The 26,281-nt window shown below is 42.7% G+C and overlaps 1 protein-coding gene and 1 long non-coding RNA gene across 5 annotated transcripts in view; one reads left to right on the top strand and one right to left on the bottom strand.

Annotated features, from left to right (window-relative positions):
* LOC115132255 (guanine nucleotide-binding protein G(I)/G(S)/G(T) subunit beta-1) overlaps nucleotides 1-13,338 on the top strand; it is a 53,383-nt gene extending 40,045 nt beyond the window's left edge. For 3 of the 4 annotated variants that reach the window (XM_029664705.2, XM_029664709.1, XM_029664708.2), the window contains exons 3-11: nucleotides 488-526; nucleotides 989-1,095; nucleotides 4,123-4,186; nucleotides 4,429-4,591; nucleotides 5,019-5,085; nucleotides 5,316-5,517; nucleotides 5,947-6,163; nucleotides 7,421-7,536; nucleotides 11,622-13,338. In XM_029664705.2, the coding sequence (XP_029520565.1) occupies nucleotides 488-526; nucleotides 989-1,095; nucleotides 4,123-4,186; nucleotides 4,429-4,591; nucleotides 5,019-5,085; nucleotides 5,316-5,517; nucleotides 5,947-6,163; nucleotides 7,421-7,527 (966 nt within the window). In that variant the 3' untranslated portion in view covers nucleotides 7,528-7,536; nucleotides 11,622-13,338. Of the gene's footprint in view, nucleotides 1-487; nucleotides 527-988; nucleotides 1,096-4,122; nucleotides 4,187-4,428; nucleotides 4,592-5,018; nucleotides 5,086-5,315; nucleotides 5,518-5,946; nucleotides 6,164-7,420; nucleotides 7,537-9,937; nucleotides 10,695-11,621 lie in introns of those variants that run through there. The other variant, XM_029664707.2, reaches the window with a different exon arrangement.
* On the bottom strand, nucleotides 12,326-21,096 carry LOC135572562 (uncharacterized). The gene is made up of 2 exons (XR_010464397.1): nucleotides 19,788-21,096; nucleotides 12,326-18,780 (listed from the first exon to the last, which is right to left on the bottom strand). It is a non-coding gene; the product is annotated as an uncharacterized LOC135572562 (long non-coding RNA).
* Between the last annotated feature and the right edge of the window lie 5,185 nt (nucleotides 21,097-26,281).

The following is a 26,281-nucleotide window of genomic DNA, read 5'->3' as shown; positions in this document are numbered from 1 at the left end:
CATGTGGAATTACACTGATGTCACTGCTCTTTTATATGGATTGAGCAACTAGCACCTCAATGGCACAATTTTCTGACTGTTCACATTTTATCTTGATTTGAAAGGAAATATGCTTAAGTGCACTGGTTTTCTGTGACATAGGCACATCTTTATGTTAGATAATGGTAAGGCCTTGGTTGGACATGGACCTGCATGGGGATCCATACTTGAGGCCCAAGTAGTGCGCTACCAGATATTAAATGGGCAATGGGATCAGTCAACACTGAGCCCAAATAAGTGGGTTTAGAGAGGCAAGTGATGGTGTTGTTTATCAAGTCAGTGGGAATGGTAATTTTATTACCGTGATGGCTGAAATGATTGGCTCAACACTTTGATTCATTGAGGTGGAGAAATTGTCACGTTATCAAAATGTTATGTGGGATAGAATAAGGACTTGTCTATTTAGATCAGTGATAATGAAATGTAACTATTATTTTTTTTGTTCCAGGATGCCAGGAAAGCGTGTGCGGATGCTACCTTGTCTCAGGTAACAGACCTTCCCACCTTACACCACAAATAGATCCCATAGAGTGCAGTTCAGAAATGAGGATGAAGTGGATGGGGAACCAATATAAAGCCTTCCTCATTATTCAGGATACAGGTGAAGGGCCATGTTAAACCTGTTGTCAAAGCCTAGTAAAGGTTAACTGGGATAGGTAAGCGAGATGCACTGGGGTTCAATGATTCCATGGCTCAAAGGCTGTCCTTAGATAGCAGCAGAGATAGCTCACTAGAATAGAGCCTGCTATTGCTAGGCTATTTGTCACCCAGCCAACAAATGCTAGAAGCAGCAGCACCCATTCTCATGTACTTCTATAAATGCAACATGGGGGCTGATGAAGGAAAGGCAATTGTTTCATAGAAGAGAACATAGTAAAAAGCATCCCCATTTCCCATGCAGATACACAGCCTGTTTTGTCATGGTCATTGATTGTCCCCTTCCCTTCAGATCACAGCAAACATCGACCCAATTGGCCGAATTCAGATGCGCACTAGAAGGACACTGAGGGGGCATCTGGCTAAAATCTATGCCATGCACTGGGGCACTGACTCGAGGTAATCTTATTTAGCCACATTCTGTCTATTAACTACATGATTCAACCCCTCTCCCTAAATCCAGGAAGTTGTCATAAAAATATGTTAATTTTCCCCCCGATTTGTATCTTGTGTAGCTTCCCTGTATAGAGTTTCCAAGATGACTCCCTCGCAATTTAAAACCTAAACAAAATCATTAACGAGTATAACTTTTATGCTGTGTGTTTGTGTCGCTTGTGGTTTGTTGCATGTGTGTATGTGTGTGGGGTTTGGTGGGGTATGCGTGTAGACAAAATTGAGTAGTCCATTGTTTAGGAGTGTGGCTGGCTGCTCTTCCCTGAGTGTCAGTCAGTGCTGGTAACTCCTGTGTTCCTGAGCTTAGGGGGCCTTCCCAGGAGCCCCCAGCCCAGCAGCTCTCATCTCAGCAACTAATAACACTCCGCTCCATAGAGACACCACACACACCCAACACACTCACCCCAAACCAAATTGCGTTGTCATCTCTCTTTGTTGCTCCGATTCATTTTTATCAACCCACCCCCAATTAAAAGAAGAGATCATTCTTTACGGGTGAGCTCACAATGATGCAACAGAAAATGATTACAATTATTATTCCCCCACCTTCATTGGTAAGGCATATTACTGTGTATTATTGTCTTTGTTTTGGGGGGTTGAAGACTCTAAATAGTCTACCTTTAGTGAAGTGCAGTCGACCAGAGATAAGGAAGAATGGAGAGATGTAAGTATTGACCCAGAGTCGGGTGCTATTTCGGCACAGGGACTCTGTCTCCCTCTGGTTTTTATCCAGACTATATCACATCCGGCCATGATTGGGAGTCCCATAGGTTTGGCGCACAATTGGCCCAGCGTTGTCTGGGTTTAGCTGGGGTAGGCCGCCATTGTAAATAAGAATTTGTTCTTTACTGACTTGCCTAGTAAAATAAAGGTTAAAAAAAAGACATACATACAGTTGAAGTCGGAAGTTTACATACATACACTTAGGTTGGAGTCATTAACTCGTTTTTCAACCACTTCACAAATTTCTTGTTCACAAACTATAGTTTTGGCAAGTCTGTTAGGACATCTACTTTGTGCATGACACAAGTCATTTTTCCCCGAAAAATTGTTTACAGACAGATTATTTCACTTATCACAATTTCAGTGGGTCAGAAGTTGATATACACTAAGTTGACTGTGCCTTTTAAACAGTGTGGAGAATTCCAGGAAATGACATCATGGCTTTAGAAGCTTCTGATAGGCTAATTGACATCATTTGATTCAATTGGTGGTGTTCCTGTGGATGTATTTCAAGGCCTACCTACAAACTCATTGCCTCTTTGCTTGACATCATGGGAAAATCAAAAGAAATCAGCTGAAATCTCAGAAAAACAATGGTAGACCACAAGTCTGGTTCATCCTTGGGAGCAATTTCCAAACACCTGAAGGTACCATGTTCATCTGTACAAACAATAGTATAAACACCATGGGACCACGCAGCCATCATACCGCTCAGGAAGGAGACGCTTTCTGTCTCCTAGAGATGAATGTACTTTGGTGCGAAAAGTGCAAATCAATCCCAAAACAACAGCGAAGGACCTTGTGAAGATGCTGGAGGAAAACGGATACAAAAGTATCTATATCCACAGTACCACTAGTCCTATATCGACATAACCTGAAAGGCTGCACAGCAAGGAAGAAGCCACTGCTCCAAAACCACCATGAAAATGCCAGACTACGGTTTGCAACTGCACATGGGGACAAAGATTGTACTTTTTGGAGAAATGTCCTCTGGTCTGATGAAACAAAAATAGAACTGTTTGGCCATAATTACCATTGTTGTGTTTGGAGGAAAAAGGGGGTGGCTTGCAAGCCGAAGAAAACCATCCCAACCGTAAAGCACGGGGGTGGCAGCATCTTGTGGGGGGTGCTTTGCTGCAGGAAAGACTGGTGCACTTCACAAAATAGTTGGCATCATGAGGATGGAAAATGTTTTAAAAAACATGGTATCATGCACAGGGTAGATGTCCTAAACGACTTGCCAATACTTTAGTTTGTTAACAAGAAATTTGTGGAGCTGTTGAAAAACAAGTTTTAATGACTCCAATCTAAGTGTATGTAAACTTCCGACTTCAACTGTATGGTAATAATAATTATAGCGCCCTTCCTGGTGGGTTTCCTTTAATTGACCCAGAGCATGGGTCTATTCATGAAGTGTCTCCGAGTAGGAGTACAAGTCCTCAAGTTACTTGGAATGCCTCTGTTCACATTGAGGTGCAGTCGTCTAATGGAAAAGCAGAGGTAATCCAAATGCCAATGTGTAATCAGTAAATGTAAGTGAATAGAGCAGCGCAAAGCTAGTAGAAGAGCGCTAGTTAATTCCACTCCTGCTTTATTGCAGGCGTGTTTGGAAAGTCAGATAATGCGCTGCAATCTCTGCTAAGCATCTTACTCACTCTGGAGAAACTGAGTGGACAGTGACACACCGACCGTGGTTCAAAGTAAACTTTCCACTAGAGCTTATTTTTTCAAAACTCACCTGAAGCGAAAATAAATCCATACAGGCCTTGTTTATTCATTATTTGAAAAATGTCCTTTTTTCCCCAAACGTGCTACTTTGACCCTCTTTTAAGCAGGCAACAGTTTAACAATGTTAGCATGTGTGATTTGCATACACTGAGTGGGTCCGAAGGGAGCTAATGTTCCCCAGCCAGCCATCTCTGGCCATAAGGGCCTGGTTTCCGTGGCGACTCTTGTTTGATTTGCCCAGATAGTGGTGAGATGCTCCCCAGCCATAAAGACCCCTGTGGAAACCACACCACCCCTAAAATGCAAAACATGGTTTCACCCTATGTTCATAGGGAAGCAGTTATGTGTTTGCGTGCCTGTGTTCTGCTTGATGACTTTGTTATTATTAACAGTTCCAAACTTAACATGTTTTGTTTGGATTCGTGGTGTGTGCATGTCATTCATGTGCCCTAGTAATACTAGTGCTCTTAAGATTTCCTTTAAGATCACTGGTTTAATCATGTCTCTCCTTTTGCCCTGTAGGCTTTTAGTCAGTGCCTCCCAGGATGGTAAACTCATTATTTGGGACAGCTACACCACAAACAAGGTAAGGTTGACCTATCCACATCTTTAAGAATCAAAAGGAAGCACTCACATTTGAATGCATTTTTATTTCACATTTTTTAAATTTTACCTAAAGACACGAGGGCAACTAAACAAAAAAAGATTCTCTACCATTTGTTGTTTCATGACCTAGGATGTCCAGTATATGTGACATGTGATATAGGCTTCCCAGTATATGTGGTCCATGCTTGAATCAAACCAAAAGTTCCCGCCTGTCTCCCTCAGGTCCACGCCATCCCACTGCGCTCCTCCTGGGTGATGACGTGCGCCTACGCCCCCTCTGGGAACTACGTGGCCTGTGGAGGCCTAGACAACATCTGCTCCATCTACAACCTCAAGACCCGCGAGGGCAATGTGCGTGTCAGCCGTGAGCTGGCCGGACATACGGGTACGGTAGTCACCCCTAATAGCTACCACAGTGTGTACACACGGACAGCTCACCTGTAACACAGGATAGACTATGGTCAATGTTCAGTTTGCAGGAGAGATATTGTTTATGCACTAGATTTTTTTTTTTTTAACCAGTACCTTGGAAGCATTGGACATGTTCAATGCCACTTATTTCAGTCTCATGACAGGAGCTGTGTCAGTCTAGTTGCTGTGAAAAGGAACATTAGTGTTATTGAGCTGATTCTGTTGTACACATTCACTTCTTATAAACTATTTGTACCCTTCAGGGTCAGGCCTATAATGTACAAACTGTAATGTAGTTCAATTAGTGTTTCCTTCTGTCTTGAGATCATTTCCCCTGTGTGTTATGACTGCCTCTCAATGCTGACTGACTTACTTACTGTCTGTTCTGCTGTGGCATCCAGGTTACCTGTCCTGCTGTCGCTTCGTGGATGACAGCCAGATTGTCACCAGCTCTGGAGACACCACCTGGTGAGTGAGGGAACTGTGCCTGCCTGGGCGACAGGCAAGGAAGAATGGGGATGTGTATCCATCCATCCACCATGTTCACTGAGTGGATATGCCAGTTCTGCACTGTTGTGTTGATAACATTTTGAGTGTACATGAAAAGGCAGATATCTGAATGCAAACCAGGAGTATGACAGAAGGCACTCATTCAGATGTTTTCTCTTTTCTCCTCCCTCCCACTCTCCGTCCACCAGTGCTCTCTGGGACATTGAGACGGGCCAGCAGACGACCACATTCGCCGGCCACACCGGTGACGTCATGAGCCTGTCGCTGGCGCCCGACACCCGGCTGTTTGTGTCCGGGGCATGTGACGCCTCCGCAAAGCTCTGGGACATCAGAGAAGGAATGTGCCGACAGACCTTCACCGGACACGAGTCAGACATTAATGCCATCTGCGTAAGTCAATCACACCACTGTTCAACCTACATTGCTACACCTGTGATGCCAGTGTCTTTTGTCACCAGTGTTTCCGCTGCGGGCTGCCCACACCTGTGGTAGTCTTTTGCATTCAGACGTACAGACTTCAAAACAGACATTGTATACACACCAGCTTGTTAAATGGTGGTCTATATTTATGTCATGTGTATAAATGTGATTGTGGACATATCTATTGTCCATTGGCAACTTTAGTATGCGTGGTCACTTGGTCAATACCAAGTGCTTTACATTATGAAAGGTATCCTCATTACCAACGTATAGCACCCACCTTGGTGATGCTGTGGCAGCCATTATGTACTAGCTCATACAAACACACCGCATGTGTAGCGTTGAGGAATTTATCAGACCAAACCTCACTGTCTCTCCCCCTTCTTTCCCTCCCTCCAGTTCTTCCCCAACGGCAACGCCTTTGCCACGGGATCGGACGACGCCACCTGCAGGCTGTTTGACCTGCGCGCTGACCAGGAGCTGATGGTCTATTCCCACGACAACATCATCTGCGGCATCACCTCGGTGGCTTTCTCCAAGAGTGGCCGCCTGCTGCTCGCCGGCTACGATGACTTCAACTGCAACGTGTGGGACAGCCTCAAGGCTGACCGTGCAGGTGAATGCCGGGCAAGTGTGACGGGGTTAAAAAGCAACCTAACCAGAGGTCTAGAATCAGGTCCCCGTACTCCCCAATCCCATCCTTAATGGTTAGGGGGGAAACCACTAAACTGACTCTAGACCTAGAGCCAACTTCATCCTACTTTGAGGCGGCCATGATGACAAAAGTCGGGGGTACAGTGGCAGAGCAGTGGTCAAGCTACATTCTGACGGTTGTACACACCTATATTTGACGTCATCAGCACCTCCAGGTAGTGGAGCAGGGTGGAATGTGGCTAGTGCAGCCAGTGCTGGTGAAAAGGGGTGGGGTGTTGGAATGGACTAGATCTACTAGGTGTGGTTCTACTGTAGCAGGGATATTTTGACTCGGTACTGCTACCCCCTGCATATAGCCTCAGTATTGTTATTTTATTTTTGTTACTTTAAAAAAATGATTATTTAGTAAATATTTTCTTAACTGCATTGTTGGTTAAGGGCTTGTTAGTAAGCATTCCACGGTAAGGTCTACTTACACCTGTTGTATTCAGTGCATGTGACAAAAAAAATGTGAGGAGTACCTGAGATATTGATTTGGAGCATTTGGAGTATTACAGGAATGACTGGGGTCCTGTAGGTATCAGAGAACAGCAGGGTTACTTTAGTTGAGCACATCGGAGGTACCGTCTGGGGCCACACAGGGGTCGGTGTTGTAGCCAGACTAGTTCCTCAAGTACAGCAGGGATACTGCAGACATACAGCAATTCTGGGTATAGAGCAGATTGAACTAGAGAATTCCAGATTCTCCACCTTTTTCCAGAATTGTGCACTTAGACTTCCCTTCATGGAGTCAAAAGCATAAGACTGGCGTAAGCATTGGCTGGAGGGAATTTTCACCATTGGTTAAATCCATGACAGGGAGTGTGCAAGTGAAGGCTAGTTTGTACAGTAACAGGGTTTGTGGATGCAGCCCCTGCTGTTTCACCTGCTCCAGCAGCGGACGAGCTCCCACAGAGGCATGAATAGTTTAGTGCTTTTGACTGTGGTCTGGTTCCAAGGAGAAAGCGATGGGCTGGATCTTACACGCACTAGTAACATTTGCTAATAACTGATTCTTCCATTTATACAATGCAATAGAACTCATACACAGAATTATAGACTAGCCAGGTCGTTCATGGAATGATCTTTTAAGAGTTAAACTAAGTGAGCAGAGGAGATGGTGTGGTGTTGGCTGGGTGTTGTGATATGATCTCATGGTCTGACCCTGCTCTGTCCCTAGGTGTCCTGGCTGGACATGACAACCGTGTCAGCTGCTTGGGTGTGACCGATGATGGAATGGCCGTTGCAACAGGGTCCTGGGACAGCTTCCTCAAGATCTGGAACTAGATTCTGAAGGTAACTACACTTCACAGCCGCCATCCCACCACAAGTATGCCTGACATGCTATGGCACTCTCCTCATCTCTCCCCATAAAGAACATTTAACTCCAGTTTAATTCACTTCACCTTATCCGAAGTTGTAGAATGTAAGTTTTGAGTCAAGTGCTGTTTTGCTCCAAATGTCTCTATTGAAGCTTAAAGTGTAACATGTGTATATTACTATGATTCTACTCTGAATTTCATTTTTCAACTGGAAAAGTTCCAAAATATCTGGAGGTGGACTATAACTTCTGTTCAAGTAAACATCTCAAGATGCCTTATAGTAACACAGACCCTGTAAATTAAGACATGAATGCATGATTGACTTGAATAGGAATGTAGTTGTACTTGCTCTTTTCCTGGGTGAAGAAATGTATTTTTCCTAATTGTTTCATTATGCCCTATAGTTCCTCTACAGCTACATTGGTAACCAGAATGTGTTTACTCAGCTGGACACTGCAGATGCACTATATGAAACTATAATTATATTGAGTTGCTGTGTATTGTTTGTAATAACACCAAGTAAAGGTGCCATGTAGTTGCATCGTATCCGTGCCACTTCGTAAAGTGGGTTGTCCTATTTGGGTTGAGCTGCCATGAGAATGCATTCTGTATCAGTTGATGGATAAAATTGGTTTCATGAGGGGACCATGTACCAGTGCAGTGTAACTTGGATAAAGATTGATCTCATCATCCTTACCTAATTGTATTTGAGTGGATGGAGTGTTGAGGTTGTGTAATAGACTATATATGCAAAATTATGTGTACAGCCTTCAAACAAGTAGATTTGGCTATTTCAGCCTCACCCCAGTTGCTGACTGACAGGTGTATAAAATCGAGCACACAGCCATGCAATTTCCATAGACAAACATTGGCAGTAGAATGGCCTTACTGAAGAGCTCAGCTCCTAGAGTGACTAAGAGAAACAATGGCTCAGCTACACAAGCTCACAGAATGTGACCACCGAGTGCTGAAGCATGTAGCGTGTAGAAAATCTTCGGTCCTCGGTTGCAACACTCACTAATGAGTTTCAAACTGCCCCTGAAAATGGCATCTCTGTGGGTGACGAAGAGCACAGAATTTCATTATTTGCTGATGTATAAAAGCACATGTCTAAACCAAAGACTTCTGCAGTAATGGACATCATATCTGAATATGGTAACCTGTCAGGGAACAAAATTAACGTGGATAAATCCATGTCTATACCTTTGAATATCCCCTCTACAATCAACTGAGATATGATATCTCCATTCCAGCTGTCTGAAACAGGCTTGGAGTACTTGGGCATATATGTTACTCCAAATCTTAGACCTGTTCACTTCAAATTAAATGCCTTTGCTCACAAAGATTAAATAGGACCCGGTTAAGGGCGCTGTACTGCAGCGCCAGCTGGTGCCATAAGAGACTCTGGGTTCGCGCCCAGGCTGTGTCGTAACTGGCCGCGACCGGGAGGTCCGTGGGGCGACGCACAATTGGCCTAGCGTCGTCCGGGTTAGGGATGGCTTGGCCGGTAGGAATGTCCTTGTCTCATCGCGCACCAGCGACGCCTGTGGCAAGCCGGGCGCAGTGCGCGCTAACCAAGGTTGCCAGGTGCACAGTGTTTCCTCCGACACATTGGTGCGGCTGGTTTCCGGGTTGGATGCGCTCTGTGTTAAGAAGCAGTGCGGCTTGGTTGGGTTGTGTATCGGAGGACGCATGACTTTCAACCCTCGTCTCTCCCAAGCCCGTACGGGAGTTGTAGCGATGAGACAAGATAGTAGCTACTAAAACAATTGGATACCACGAAACTGGGGAGAAAAAGGGGTAAAATAAAAAATAAGACCCGGTTAACTGATCTACCCTAACAAACTCTTTTTGGCAGGATTAATGTTGTCAGAATGAACATCCTTCCTCGGCTAAATTATCTATTCTAAAATATCCCGTGGCATCTATCTCAGTCCTTTTTTTTTCAGAAAAGGAATGCCAATATCTCTAAATATATCTAGAACAATAAGAAACCTAGAACCTAATTTACCAAGTAAATTAAGCCTAAGGATTTAGGAGGGATCTCTTTGCCAAATCTGCAACTATATTACTGGTCTGTTCAGATCAAGCACATGATTAGTTAGTACCTAGATTAGTTTGTACCCCCCCTCCCCCACAATAAGGAGTATTGAACTTCTGGACTGAAAGACAAAGGGTATTGCTGACTTTACGCCTTTTACTCAGGACACTCTTAAATCGTTCCAACACTGAGTTTCATTTATCCAACCGATTTTAAGTACCTACAATTTAGACACTTCAGAGGGTCAGAAGAAAGTCGATTTTAAACTACATTTTCAAATGATTGAAGTTCGGAGAGATTTAATCTTCGACTTGTATTCTATTTTATTGAACAGAAGTGCCTCATCCTATGACGCGTTGAGACATGTTTGGGAGAAAGACATTGGACATGCATTCGGTGAGGAAGAATGGGCTTCTATCTGCAAAAGGGTCTACCCCAAATGCACCTCCATAAGCATACAAGAACTACAGTTCAAATGTTTTCATTGAATCTACTTTACACCTGTCCGCCTTCAAAGAATGTTTTCCAGTGCATTTGTTTCAAATGTAAACAGGATACTGGCACCTTCATGCACGTTTTTTGGTACTGTAGCAGAATCCAGTCTTATTGGAATGATATTCATTTACACATCCAGAAAATCTTGGGTAGACAATTTGCTTTTTCGCTGAATTTATTGTAACGTTGTGTTTGACTCTGACTCTGAACATCTGTTCAATACACTTGTTTACTTAGCAAAAAAATGTATATTGTTATTATGGTCCACACCTGAAGTACCATCTGTGAGAATGTGGCTTTCTCAAGCTTCTGCTATTCTACCCTAGAGAAACTTACCTTTGAGTTACATCAGAAGTCTGTTACATTTTGGAAAATCTAGTCTCCACATTGTTGTCCTGTAGAAAACCTCCCATAAATGCCCCATGTTATCATTGTGAAGTAAAATTTTGTTCTCCATTTTATTACTGCTTTTGGTATGTTTTGCTGTATCCTTATTCCTTTTGATTGTACTTAGTCTGTGGTATGCTTAGTTTGGTTGTTAATGTAACCCCTGTTAAAAGAAAATAACATTCTAATAAAAAGATAATTACAAACTGCCTCTGGAAGCAATGTCAGCACAAGAACTGTTCATCTGGAATGGGTTTCCATGGCCAAGCAGCCACACAAGCCTAAGATCACAATGAGCAATGCCAAGTGTCGGCTGGAGTGGTGTAAAGCTTGCTGCCATTGGACTCAGGAGCAGTGGAAACGTACCATCTTGGCAGTCCGACGGATGAATCTGGGTTTGGCGGATGCCAGGTGAACGCTACCTTCCTGAATGGTTTGGTAGAAGAGGAATAATGGTCTGGGGCTTTTTTTTCATGGTCTGGGCTAGGCCCCTTAGTTCCAGTGATGGGAAATCTTAATGCTACAACATACAATGACATTTTAGACAATTCTGTGCTTCCAACTTTGTGGCAACATTTTGGGGAAGGCCCTTTCCTTTTTCATTATGGCAATACCCCCGTGCACAAAGCAAGGTCCATACAGAACGTTTACTGCGAGCCAGGCCTGAACGCCCGACAACATTGCCCGACCTCACTAATGCTCTTGTGGCTGAATGAAAGCAAATCCCCGCAGCAATGTTCCAACATCTAGTGGAAAGCCTTCCCAGAAGAGTGGAAACTCTTATAGCAGCAAAGGGGGGGACCAACTCAATATTAATGCCCATGATTTTAGAATAAGGTGTTCGACAAGCAGGTGTCCAGATAGTTTTGGTAATTTAGTGTAGCACTGGATATCATATTCTCTAGTTTGAATATCTGCTGCCATCTGTGGGTGAACATGGGAAAATCACTCAAATCAAGTCTAGCTCAGTCTTAAACTGCTTGTTGGTTTGCGGCCATCCAGTTTATAGCTCACCGTTGACCAGTCAGTTTTGTTTGGTTCATTTTTAAGAGGTTAATTGTCTACAATGACTCTACACTTTTAGGAAGTACTTTTGTTGCAAATAACAATTTTGTTTCTCTTTGTCCTGTTTTCAGATGGCATCCGGACTCCAAAGTGGAGTGGAAGACCATTCCAACAAAAATGTTCAATTTTCTTGCATATCCAATTTGATCAAAACACCACTATACTGACTCCCAACACCCCAAAAAACCAAGGGCAAAAATGATCTCTCCTTCTCATTTAAAATACCCCAGTTGTTTATCACTCAGCTAAAAAAGATGAGGAATTGCAGTGGTATGAAATGGAATGGGGAAGAAATTGTGCATTCCTCCTGGGACCATTTTCTGATATTGTGTTGAATGAAAATACATTCACCACCATGCAAATATCATCCATCTTCATTACAGGTTTGAGTGAAGGTCATTTACACAACGATGATCTAACTCTTGATAGATTTTTGGCCAGCCATGTTTATTGAATTTTTTCGGTCATGTTACTTTCCTCTTTTTTCCCCCCAGAACTAGATCAGAGGCCTCCTGTTGGTAAATTGAGGATCAAAAGCTTTGTTTTATCTCTTGGTCTTGATATATTTTAGAATCAAGTTTTGTAGATTTGAAATAAAAATTCATGATCATGTCATTTTAATCCAGCTTTATCACATCAGAAAAAAAGGCAAGCTTCAACAGGGTGTCCATGAGCCACCGACAGGTCTGGCCATTCTGAATATTTAGTCCTAAGATTCTTTACTCGGTTTTGGGGGGTTTTCTGTCTAGTCAAGAATTCTTTTTTTTGCACACAATTTTACTTTTCATATGCAGAATAATGTTTAAAGGAAAGTTAACTAACCAAGCACATGCTATTTGTGATAATGAATGCTAATTTTTAAACAAATCAAATCTTTTTTTTATTTACCCATTCTCTTCACCTTTTGTTTGGTGACAATGTAGAATAGTGAAATGAAGAATCCCATCGGTTCACTTTATTTTATTTCTTTCTGTTGACTGTGGTTGGGACCGGTGATGTGATTTGGTTGGGTAGGGAAGCCTCCACTTATACCCCGGTTTCTTTCCGGAGTTTCAAGAGGAACCCATTCTGTGCTTGGAAATGCAGTTACTACTCTGAACGAAATGTTGTATAAATCAATGTTTGAAAATAATGATATTGAAACTTTTTAAGTAAAAAAACAAAAAAAAGTTGTCTGCCATGGGTGGGTTAACTCTTAGGATCGCATGCTGTAGAATTGCTTAAAGAGGTGCATATGAACTAAGTCCTTTTGATGTTTTTCTTTTAAAGAAAATAACCTGTTAAATATATCATAATTACAATGGTATTTATATTGTTTTTGGCTAATCTGTGCATAAATAATTCAATTAAAATGTCAAAGCTATGCACTTGAGAGCAGCAAACACCATAACATAAACAGTTACCTGGTCTTATATCCATACTTGGGAAGGATTCCTTGATTTTAAAAGTAATCTAAACATTTAAAACACATATGCACGCACAGACACACAAATGGAACAAAGAAATGTTAATTTCTTGTGTAGCAAACAAATTCCAGTGACAAAAAAAATAAACATTTTGTAACAAACAGGTTTTTTTCTGTCCTTTAATAAGAAAAAAGAAGGAACTTGCAGCATCTGAATGGCAGAATGTTCTGTACCCCTATCCTTGTAAACAGAGACTCTTTCTTTAGCAGTAGTGGCATTTTTCCCATTCTGTTTTCTCTGCGACATTCTGTACAAAAATGTTCTGTAATTGTGCGTTAGGCGTGGAGTTGGCAATAAAAAATAAAAAAATATTACAAATGAATTTCCCTTTTCTCTCCATGAAATACCTAGATCTCTACACCCCCACTGTTCCCTTCTCACCTTTTTGTATTTAATTTTAGACAGTGTACAACTGAAAGCTGGATGCAAGATAGAATCTATATTAAAATGCAGTTTGAGATGTTGCGAGTATAATTAGAGAAAATATGCTAGTTGAAATGTTTAGCAATGTTAGTTATTGTAACTACAAATAAAGTGATTTATTTTACACTTAACTGTTGCTTTTTGCGTTTACAATATTTGCATTAGTTATTTACTATAGCAAACACTTATGCTGAATGATGTCTCCAGTGAAGTATTGTTTAATGTAGTAATGAATTGAATGTCACCCAATCACCCTAACGTTGCTTCATCACTTCTCAAAGCTCCTATTAACACCCTTTATAAATACATACACACTACACAGTAGATGCATTTGTAATAATCACACGGGTAGTATTATACACTATAAAAAAAAGCTCATGGTTCCTTATAAGACCCTATAAGCCAGTGGCTCATAAAGTGTTACCAAAACGTCACTTGTCTTAATTTTCCTATCAACGAGAGACTGCGTGACAACTCAGGAGAGTAATGGGGATGGCATGCATTTCAAATCTATATATATGAAGACTAAATATTGGAGTTCCATAGCTTGTCTAGTTTAGAAAAACTGATTTCTACCGGAGCTTAGTTATCACTTATTTATTTCACCTTTATTTAATCAGCAAGGCTAATTGAGAACAAGTTCTCATTTAAAACTGCGACCTGGCCAAGATAAAGAAAAGCAGTGCGACACAAAGAACAGCACTGAGTTACACATGGAATGAACTAGAGGTCGACCGATTATGATTTCAACACCGATTCCGATTATTGGAGGACCAAAAAAGCCGATTAATCGGACGATTTTTAAAATGTCATTTATAATAATGACAATTACAACAATACTGAATGAACACTTATTTTAACTTAATATAATACATCAAAATCAATTTAGCCACAAATAAATAATGAAACATGTTCAATTTGGTTTAAATAATGCAAAAACAACGTGTTGGAGAAGAAAGTAATATGTGCCATGTAAAAAAAGCTAACGTTTAAGTTCCTTGCTCAGAACATATGAAAGTTGGTGGTTCCTTTTAACATGAGACTTCAATAGTCCAAGGTAAGAGGTTTTAATATAGTATTTATAGGACTATTTCTCTCTATACCATTTGTATTTCATATACCTTTGACTATTGGATGTTATTATAGGCACTATAGTATTGCCAGTGTAACAGTATAGCTTCCGCCCCCCTCCTGGGCTCGAACCAGGAACACATCGACAACAGCCACACTCGAAGCATCGTTACCCATTGCTGCAAGGGGAATAACTACTCCAAATCTAAAAGCGAGTGACGTTTGAAACAGTATTAGCGCACACCCAGCTAACTAGCTAGCCATTTCACATGGGTTACACCAGCCATTAGGCTTGAAGTCAAACAGCGCTGTTTTTGCGAGGAGCTGGTGGCAAAACGCACGAAAGTGCTGTTTGAATGAATGATTATGGGCCTGCTGCTGCTCACTCAGACTGCTCTATCAAATCAGACTTAATTATAACATAACACACAGAAATACGAGCCTTTGGTCATTAATATGGTCGAATCCGGAAACTATCATTTCGAAAACAAAACGTTTATTATTTCAGTAAAATACGGAACCGTTCGGTATTTTATTTAACGGGTGGCATCCCCAAGTCTAAATATTCTTGTTACATTGTACAACCTTCAATGTTATGTCATAATTAGTTTGCAATGAGCCAGGCAGCCCAAACTGTTGCATATACCGACTCTGCGTGCAATGAACACAAGATAAATGACAATTCACCTGGTTAATATTGCCTGCTAAACTGGATTAGTAGTTATAACTAGTGATTATGATTGATTGTTTTTTATAAGATAAGTTTAATGCTAGCTAGCAATTTACCTTGGCTTCTACTGGCTTCTACTGCATTCGCGTAACAGGCAGGCTACTGGTGGAGTGCAATGGTTAGACGTTGGACTAGTTAACTGTACCGCTGCAAGATTGGCCTAGTTAAATAAAAGTATATTTTTTTATATAAAAAAAGAAAAAAAAGAATCGGCGCACAAAAATACCAATTTCCGATTGTTATGAAAACTTGAAATCAGCCCTAATTAATCAGCCATTCCGATTAATCGGTGGACCTCTAGAATGAACAAACATACAATCAATAACACAATATAACAAGTCTATATACAGGTGTTCAAGGGAGGTAAGGCAAAAATAGGCCATAGTGGTGAAATAATTACAATTTAGCAATAAAACACGAGTGATAGATGTGCAAAAGATGAATGTGCAAGTAGAGATACTGGGGTGCAAAGGAGCAAAATAAAATAGATAACAGTATGGTGATCAGGTAGTTGGATGGGCTATTTACAGATGCAGTGATCTGTGAGGGAGAGGGCCTCCCGAGTGGTGCAGTGGTTAAGGGTGCTGTACTGCAGCGCCAGCTGTGCCACCAGAGACTCTGGGTTCATTCCCAGGTTCTGTCGTAGCCGACCGGGAGGTCGAGTAGAGTGTAGGAGGCTATTTTGTAAATGACATCGCCAAAGTCAAGGATCAGCAGGATAGTCAGTTTTACGAGGGTATGTTTGGCAGCATGATTGAAGGATGCTTTGTTGCGAAATAGGAAGCAAATTCTAGATGTAATTTTGGATTGGAGATGCTTAATGTGAGTATGGAAGGATAGTTTACAGTCTAACCATGGCGGTTATGATATCGTTTAGGACCTTGAGCGTGGCTGAGGTGCACCCATGACCAGCTCGGAAACCAGATTGCATAGCGGAGAAGGTACAGTGGGAGTCGAAATGTTCGGTGATCTGTTTGTTAACTTGGCTTTCGAAGACCTTAGAAAGGCAGGGTAGATATAGGTCTGTAGCAGTTTGGGTCTAGAGTGTCTCCCCTTTGAAGAGGGGGATGACCGCGGCAGCTTTCCAATCTTTGGGGATCTCATACGATAGGAAAGAGAGGTTGAACAGGCTAGTAATAGGGGTTGCAACAATTTTGGTGGATCATTTTAGAAAGAGATGGTCCAGATTGTTTCCAGATTCCAAAACTGCTCGCTGCTCTGGCCCCCCAATGGTGGAACAAACTCCCTCACGACGCCAGGACAGCGGAGTCAATCACCACCTTCCAGAGACACCTGAAACCCCACCTCTTTCAGGAATACCTAGGATAGGATAAAGTAATCCTTCTCACCCCCCCCCCCCCCTTAAAAGATTTAGATGCATTATTGTAAAGTGGCTGTTCCACTGGATGTCTTAAGGTGAACGCACCAATTTGTAAGTCGCTCTGGATAAGAGCGTCTGCTAAATGACTTAAATGTAAATGTAATTATCTAGCCCGGCTGATTTGTAGGGGTCCAGATTTTGCAGCTCATCAGCTATCTGGATTTGGGTGGGGGAGGCTTGGGCAAATTGCTGTGGTGAGTGCGGGGCTGTTGACCGGGGAAGGGGTAGCCAGGTGGAAAGCATGGCCAGCCATAGAAAAATGCTTATTGAAATTCTCAATTATCGTGGATTTATCGGTGGTGACAGTGTTTCCTAGTCTCAGTGCAGTGGTCAGCTGAGAGGAGGTGCTCTTATTCTCCATGGACTTTAGTGTCCCAGAACTTTTGGGACTTTGTGCTACAGGATGCAAATTTCTGTTTGAAAAAGCTAGCCTTTGCTTTCCTAACTGCCTGTGTATATTGGTTCCTAACTTCCCTGAAAAGTTACATATCACAGGGGCTATTCGATGCTAATGCAGTACGCCACAGGATGTTTTTGTGCTGGTCAAGGGCAGTAAAGTCTGGAGTGAACCAAGGGCTATATCTGTTCCTTGTTCAACATTTTTTGAACTGGGCATTAAAGAATAACCAGGCATCCTCTACTGATGGAATGAGGTCAATATCCTTCCAGGATACCCGGGCCAGGTCGATTAGAAAGGTCTGCTCGCTGAAGTGTTTAAAGGGAGCGTTTGACAGTGATGAGGGGTGGTCGTTTGACCGAAGACCCATTACGGACGCAGGCAATGAGGCAGTGACCGCTGAGATCCTGGTTGAAGACAGCAGAGGTGTATTTGGAGGGCAGGTTGATTAGGATGATATCTATAAGGGTGCCCGTGTATATGGATTTGGGGTTGTACCTGGTAGGTTCATTGATCGTGAGATTGAGGGTATCAAGTTTAGATTGTAGGATGGCCGGGGTGTTAAGCATGTCCCAGTTTAGGTCACCTAACAGCACGAGCTCTGAAGATAGATGGGGGGCAATCAATTCACATATGGTGTCCAGGGCACAGCTGGGGGCAGAAGGTGATCTATATGCAAGCAGCAACGGTGAGAGACTTGTTTCTGATTTTTAAAAGTAGAAGCTCAAATTGTTTGGGCACAGACCTGGATAGTAAGACAGAACTATGCTGGCTATCTGCAGTAGACTGCAACTCTGCACCCTTTGGCAGTTCTATCTTGTCAGAAAATGTTACTAGTTATGGATGGAAATTTCAGGGTTTTTGGTGGCTTTCCTAAGCCAGGATTCAGACACGGCTAGGACATCCGGGTTGGCAAAGTGTGCTAAAGCAGTGAATAAAACAAACTTAGGGAGGAGTCGTCTAATGTTAACATGGATGAAACCAAGGCTTTTACAGTTACAGAAGTCAACAAATGAGAGCGCCTGGGGAATGGGAGTGGAGCTAGGCACTGCAGGTCCTGGAGTAACCTCTACATCACCAGAGGAACAGAGTAGGATAAGGGTACGGCTAAAGGCTATAAGAACTGGTCATCTAGTACGTTCGGAACGGAGGGTAAATAGAGCAGGTTTACGGGCACGGTAGAATAGATTCAAGGCATAATGTACAAAGGTATGGTAGGATGTGAATACAGTGGAGGTAAACCTAGGCATTGAGTGACGATGAGAGGTATTGACTCTAGAGACACCATTTAAACTAGGTGAGGTCACCGCACCTGTGGGAGGTGGAACAAAAGGGTTAGCTAAGGCATATTGAGCAGGGCTGGAGGCTCTACAGTGAAATAAGACAATCACTAACCAAAACAGCAATGGACAAGGCATATTGCCATTAGGGAGAGGCGTGCGTAGCCGAGTGATCATAGGGTCCTCTGAGTAGCTAGGCGAGTTGGAGACACTGCAATTCAGACAGGTAGGGGGCCGAGGCTAGCAGAAGGGCCTTGGAGGGACGTCGCAACGGAAGCCCCTTCGTGCGGTTATGTCGGCAGACCAGTCGTGATGGACCAACAGGGCTCCGTGTAGTAAACGGGTCCAGGCCAATTGGCAAATAGGTATAGTAGCCCAAGAAATTGGATGATGGACCTCTTCAGCTACCAGTCCGATATGCTCTAGACAGCTAGCGGGCCCGCGGCTAGCAGATGGGCATTCAGGGGTCGAGATGGAGGAGCCTGTTGAAAAATGTAAGGCTCAATTACTATAATTATATGTTTGTCATCTCCAACCAAACGACCATAGCTCAACTAGCAGCAAGATGGCGGTATTATTACTTTTAAGATGAATGACAAACATAAAATTAATATCGCAATTTTGCGGCCGGTTGGGCTATGGTCACTTGATTGGAGATGACAATCAAATAATTATTGTTTTTATTTAAACAGGGAAGTCTCATTGAGAGCAAGGCCTCTTTTTACAAGGGAGCCCTGCACACAATCATACAAATTCACAATATTTACAATTCCAACGCAATAAAAACAAATTTACAAAAATATATACTTAAAAGTAAATTAGAAAGGTTATATATAACCCAACCAAACAGAAGAAAGTGGACTGTGGCTCAAGAAACGCAAGATGACGTCAGTAATTACAGTATAATCAGGAAATGCTAGACAGTTTGACATGCTGCCAGCCAGGGAGCAGAAGGCTAACTAGATATACTATACATCTATCCTAAACAAGCGAAACTTGTGAGTTAGCTAGATAGAACACTCACGGAGAGGCTCTAATCCAACACCATTACGGCCAAAATTCTTCGTGGCAATTCAGAACGTTTGCTCTGGGTGAGCTACCTTTGAAGGCGTTGATGTAGGTAGCTAGCTAACGTTAGCCATCAACGTCAGACACGCTAACTAGCACTTAAAAGTTCGCCTGGATAGCGTTAGCCTTTCATGTTTGTTGTCGTCTTATTATAGCTCAGTGGTTGTGTGTTGCTGTTACACTACTAGCTATCTTATTTTAGCTATTTATTTAAGCAGGGAGTCACTATTGAGAAGGGAGCCCTGCATATACAATTTCACAAGACAAAATCAAGTACAGTATAAAACAGCACAGCACACATATTTAATAAAAACAATTACATTCCTCAAAAAGGTCCCCAATCAATAAATTGCCAGAGCGGCATCAGAACATATAATTGTGATGTTGGTTAAAGCTAGGCAACTAACGCTAGCTAGCTTACGTTATGAGATGCACTGCCGCTGGTACTAGCCAAGTGTCAGACCAGTGGTCAGTATCTTATTAGAAGAGCGTTAGATAACTAGAGGCGACAGGTAGTTTAGCGGTACCCGGAAAAATCTCAACAACAACTGCTTCCCGGGCTCACATAACATGGACGTCGATTAAGGCAGCCCCTCCCCCCCTCTGATTCAGAGGGGTTGGGTTAAATGCGGAAGGCATATTTCGGTTGAATTTTTGAATATTTTTTTTATTAACAACAAATCAATACATAAAGCACATGAGGGAACACAAGCATACATAGATTACAAACAATGGACAATCGAGCTAGGGGGTACAATATCACATTACAATTACACAAGGACCTTAAGGGACATGCATATACTTACAATTCTAACAGCTTTTTTGTTAGTAGAGCATTTAACCGTCTTAAAATACAGTTCAATTTCTTTTTGTAAGGTACGAAAATGTGGTTTTCTGTTTGTAAATTTACATTTGTGTATATGAAATTTGGCCAAAAGAATAATGAAATTAATTACATAAAAATGATTCCGCTTATTTCTATTGTATGTAAAGAATCCAAACAGTACATCTCTCCACAATAGTGTAAAATCTTCATAAATGTGTTCAATTATAAACCTACTGATGTCTTGCCACAGTTTTCTTACATGCATACAATGCCAAAAAATATGCACAACTGTTTCTGGGTGGTCATTACAAAAGGAGCAATTTGAGTTGATGTTTTCCTTAAACATCTTCATATAGTGGTTGGCAGGGTAATATTTATGAATAATTTTAAAGTAAACTTCCTTAATTTTGTTAACAAGTAGGCATGTTTGTGGCAACATCCAAACTTTTTTCCAACAGATATTATCAATAAATCCATTCCAATAAGGCATGACATAAGGTATAGATACAACATCCTGCTGAAACAAGGATCGTATCGCTCTGTTGTTGAATGGACCAAAAGAGAAACAAATCTTTCCTACTGATGAGTCAACAGGGTCAATAGAAGGTAGGCTCTGAGGGTCAGGTCTTGACATGTTCCTGAATAACATAGCAACACCTGAGGGAATGGCATCTAAAACAATTGCAAAATCTTTAGGTGTTACAGGGACCTTGTAAAGTGATAAGAATTCTTTATAACTGAGTAAAAGACCCTCTGCATTTACCAGTTGGCTCACCAATAGGATATTATTTCTGAACCAATATTCTAAAAACAGAGAGGTATTTTTATACAATATATCCTGATTATTCCATATATAATATCTGTGTGGAGAAAAATTGTGTTTATAAATTAAGGACCATGACAAGAAAACCTGCTGATGAAAATTTCGGTTGAATGCGTTCAGTTGTGCAACTGGCTAGGTATCACCTTTCCCTAACTAACTAGCTAGCAAGCTGTCTTGGTTATTATGAAATAGTTAACCTTAGTTATCATAGCTAATATAATATTTTGTACAATATTTTACTGGCTAACAAAAACACACAAATAAATTACTCTGGCTGTAGTTAGATAACTTAGTGCTAAAGGAATTACATAATGATAATGCCCAGTTAGTAAGACTACATTCATGGGTAATATAATCTGCACAGTGTTTCTGTGCAATAACTTGAGCCTCCATACTTGCAGATGCAAGCCCAATGTATTTTCAAATGTTTGTCACATGCCACTGACTAGATGCTTTGTAAATGTTGCACATACTGTACAAAGAAGACCAAGTGCACAAGTGTATCTTACATGAGTACTACTCTGACCATGCATTCTAAGCTAGCCACAGTATCGTTTGGGGTTTTCTTATAGACTCATAAGCATTTAAAGTAACCCTGCCTTGTTGACTGTGAAGACCCCAAGCTTCCATTTTGGCCCCTCTTGGCCTGTGTGTTTCCTATCAGACTGAGCTGAGATGGAAACTGGAGAGCAGGTTGGAGTGGAGGCTGTCCCCTACTGCTGTTCTGCCTGCGATGGTGGGGAGACCCCCGCCCGTGGCCTGGCCTGCCGCACCAGAAAGACCCGCAGCCTGAGCACCTCGTCTGCCACTGCTTGCGACTACAGGTACTGTATTATAACCCTGTTTTCATTTCACCTTGTGCAATACTAAATGATGGAACAATATGTTTTTTTTTTTAATACAAGTGCTAAGAAAAATGTCAAGTGACTTTTGGTTTTCTTACTACCCTATTTTTTGTCATTCTTACTTCCTTTTTATTATTTTCATTGTGTATGCAAATTGCTTTTTGGGTGTGAATCAACACCATGCTACCCCCATGACTAAAGATCTGTGCTGACAAAAAGTTACTGTGTGTTGCTGCTCTGTTAGCTACTGAAAATAGGGCATCTGTCATAGGGCATCTGTCATATAGTATGAGTATGACAACCTAAGATGCTTTTTATTTGAGAGAGATTTCCTGGTGAGCAATGTTGGTGAGCAATGTTTTTCAGATGACACCGGGACCCACTCTCACACTTTCAATTATTCTGTCTTGGTAAATGTGCTAGCTTCTCATTTGCAGTATGGTTTGAGGTTGTGACTTGTGAGAGAGTACATTTGAGGCAGACCGTTACGACATGTCATTGGTTTGCAATTGCACCATCCCAAATATGTGAAAGACTACAGTCCCTCAAGCCACTAGAGCAGAGTTTTAGAGGGAACGGCACGCCCGTTTGTCCGTAAGTGCGTTTGCCCACGGTGAATGGTGCAAGTGTGTTGGACGGAGTGTGTGAAGGAAACCACCAGCTGAACCCATCTACATGGAGCAGTAAATTATCATCTGCTTTGGCATCACACACACAGTGAGCTTGTCTGCAGCCTGTAGTGTAGTAGCAGATGGTGAACTTTTAGAACCAGACAATTAATAGGATTTGCTAACCTGCCACGTGACTTGACTGTCCAGAGGGCCCCCTGAGAGGGGAGGAGAATTTGTGAATTTGCTTGTAGCCAAATGTATATTAATTTCCTCATTTGCAAAACTGTTTTTTATTTTACTGGTTAAGTTAAGAACAAATTCTTATTTTCAATGACAGCCTAGGAACAGTGGGTTAACTGCCTGTTCAGGGGCAGAACAACAGATTTGTACCGCGTCAGCTCGGGGTTTTGAACTTGCAACCTTCCGATTACTAGTCCAACGCTCTAACCACTAGGCTACCCTAGGTTGGACATTGATTAAAGTATTTGATCAGTGGTTGAGATTACTGAACAAAAATATAAATGCAACATGTGAAGTGTTGGCCCCATGTTTCATGAACTGAAATTAAAGATCCCAGAAATGTTTCATGTGCACAAAAAGCTTATTTCTCTCAAATGTGCACAAATTTGTTTACATCTCTGTTAGTGAGCGTTTCTCCTTTGCTAAGACAATGCATCCACCTGACAGGTGTGGCATATCAAGAAGCTGATTAAACAGCATGATCATTACACAGGTGCATCTTGTGCTGGGGACAATAAATGGCCACTCTAAAATGTGCAGTTTTGTCACACAACACAATGCCACAGATGTCTCAAGTTTTGAGGGAGAGTGCAATTGGCATACTGACTGCAGGAATGCCCACCAGAGCTGTTGCCAGATAATTGAATAGTAATGTCTTTACCATAAGCTGTCTCAAATGTCGTTTTAGAGATTTTGGCAGTATGTCCAAGCGGCCTCACAACCGCAGACCGCATGTAACCGCACCAGCCCAGGACCTCTACATCTGGCTTCTTCACCTGCGGGATCGTCGGAGACCAGCCACCCAGACAGCTGATGAAACTGAGGAGTATTTATGTCTGTAATAAAGCCCTTTTGTGGTGAAAAACACTTTCTGATTGGTTGTGGGTGGGCCTATCCCCCTGCCCGGTCATATGAAATCCATAGATTAGGGCATAATTAATCTATTTCAATTGACTGATTTCTTATATGAACTGTAACTCAATAAAATCGTTGAAGTTGTTGCATGTTGCATTTATATTTTTGTTCGGTATAGTTTTTCTCAATTGGTTTAGATTTGAGATTTAATAGATTGGTGTTTTCATAAATATCAGATTTAACTTGATTAATTTCCTTCCAAACTAATTTGTATTACCAGCCCTAGATATGAAACATGCTAAAAGTTTAACGTCTTCCGAAAATTGTCCCCTTCTACCAACACAAAATGACATTAGAATTCTTAAAAGATAATTCTTAGTGGCAATTCTTTCACATTATATGAGAGGATGGTGAAAATGTAGGCCCAGCCCATGTAGAATGGGTGCTTTACAGTTGCTTAACAAACTTGTTTTGAAAAAGGACCCAAGGCTGAGTATGCATTCTTCTCATGGTTAAAGAGATTTAGTAAATTATTTTGAAAGGATACCCTGAGGTGTCCCGACACATCTACCAGTATTATTTTCAGACTTTTGTGAGAGTGTTTTGAACCTGTAAACAACATGCTTTTTCTCTCTGTCACTTCAACAGGGCTCCGGGCAGCCGAGCGGAAATGGAGGAAAACTCGCCTCCCTGCGGACCTGGCATCCTTTCACTCCCTCCTCTCTACATTTTCCTCCTCTGTCTCTGCTGCTAAAGCCACTTTCTACCACTCTAAATTCCAAGCATCTGCCTCTAACCCTAGGAAGCTCTTTGCCACCTTCTCCTCCCTCCTGAATCCTCCTCCCCCTCCCCCCCCTCCTCCCTCTCTGCAGATGACTTCGTCAACCATTTTGAAAAGAAGGTCGACGACATCCGATCCTCGTTTGCTAAGTCAAACGACACCGCTGGTTCTGCTCACACTGCCCTACCCTGTGCTCTGACCTCTTTCTCCCCTCTCTCTCCAGATGACATCTCGCGTCTTGTGACGGCCGGCCGCCCAACAACCTGCCCACTTGACCCTATCCCCTCCTCTCTTCTCCAGACCATTTCCGGTGACCTTCTCCCTTACCTCACCTCGCTCATCAACTCATCCCTGACCGCTGGCTACGTCCCTCCCGTCTTCAAGAGAGCGAGAGTTGCACCCCTTCTGAAAAAACCTACACTCGATCCCTCCGATGTCAACAACTACAGACCAGTATTCCTTCTTTCTTTTCTCTCCAAAACTCTTGAACGTGCCGTCCTTGGCCAGCTCTCCCGCTATCTCTCTCAGAATGACCTTCTTGATCCAAATCAGTCAGGTTTCAAGACTAGTCATTCAACTGAGACTGCTCTTCTCTGTATCACGGAGGCACTCCGCACTGCTAAAGCTAACTCTCTCTCCTCTGCTCTCATCCTTCTAGACCTATCGGCTGCCTTCGATACTGTGAACCATCAGATCCTCCTCTCCACCCTCTCCGAGTTGGGCATCTCCGGCGCGGCCCATGCTTGGATTGCGTCCTACCTGACAGGTCGCTCCTACCAGGTGGCGTGGCGAGAATCTGTCTCCTCACCACGCGCTCTCACCACTGGTGTCCCCCAGGGCTCTGTTCTAGGCCCTCTCCTATTCTCGCTATACACCAAGTCACTTGGCTCTGTCATAACCTCACATGGTCTCTCCTATCATTGCTATGCAGACGACACACAATTAATCTTCTCCTTTCCCCCTCTGATGACCAGGTGGCGAATCGCATCTCTGCATGTCTGGCAGACATATCAGTGTGGATGACGGATCACCACCTCAAGCTGAACCTCGGCAAGACGGAGCTGCTCTTCCTCCCGGGGAAGGACTGCCCGTTCCATGATCTCGCCATCACGGTTGACAACTCCATCGTGTCCTCCCAGAGCGCTAAGAACCTTGGCGTGATCCTGGACAACACCCTGTCGTTCTCAACTAACATCAAGGCGGTGGCCCGTTCCTGTAGGTTCATGCTCTACAACATCCGCAGAGTACGACCCTGCCTCACACAGGAAGCGGCGCAGGTCCTAATCAAGGCACTTGTCATCTCCCGTCTGGATTACTGCAACTCGCTGTTGGCTGGGCTCCCTGCCTGTGCCATTAAACCCCTACAACTCATCCAGAACGCCGCAGCCCGTCTGGTGTTCAACCTTCCCAAGTTCTCTCACGTCACCCCGCTCCTCCGCTCTCTCCACTGGCTTCCAGTTGAAGCTCGCATCCGCTACAAGACCATGGTGCTTGCCTACGGAGCTGTGAGGGAACGGCACCTCAGTACCTCCAGGCTCTGATCAGGCCCTACACCCAAACAAGGGCACTGCGTTCATCCACCTCTGGCCTGCTCGCCTCCCTACCACTGAGGAAGTACAGTTCCCGCTCAGCCCAGTCAAAACTGTTCGCTGCTCTGGCCCCCCAATGGTGGAACAAACTCCCTCACGACGCCAGGACAGCGGAGTCAATCACCACCTTCCGGAGACACCTGAAACCCCACCTCTTTAAGGAATACCTAGGATAGGATAAAGTAATCCTTCTCACCCCCCTTAAAAGACTTAGATGCACTATTGTAAAGTGGCTGTTCCACTGGATGTCATAAGGTGAAAGCACCAATTTGTAAGTCGCTCTGGATAAGAGCGTCTGCTAAATGACTTAAATGTAAATGTAATGTTTCAGGAAAAATCCGTCTC

Source organism: Oncorhynchus nerka, linkage group LG7 (genome assembly GCF_034236695.1).
Source record: "Oncorhynchus nerka isolate Pitt River linkage group LG7, Oner_Uvic_2.0, whole genome shotgun sequence".
Taxonomy (NCBI): Eukaryota; Metazoa; Chordata; class Actinopteri; order Salmoniformes; family Salmonidae; genus Oncorhynchus; species Oncorhynchus nerka.
This window is presented reverse-complemented; position numbering and strand designations above follow the sequence as displayed.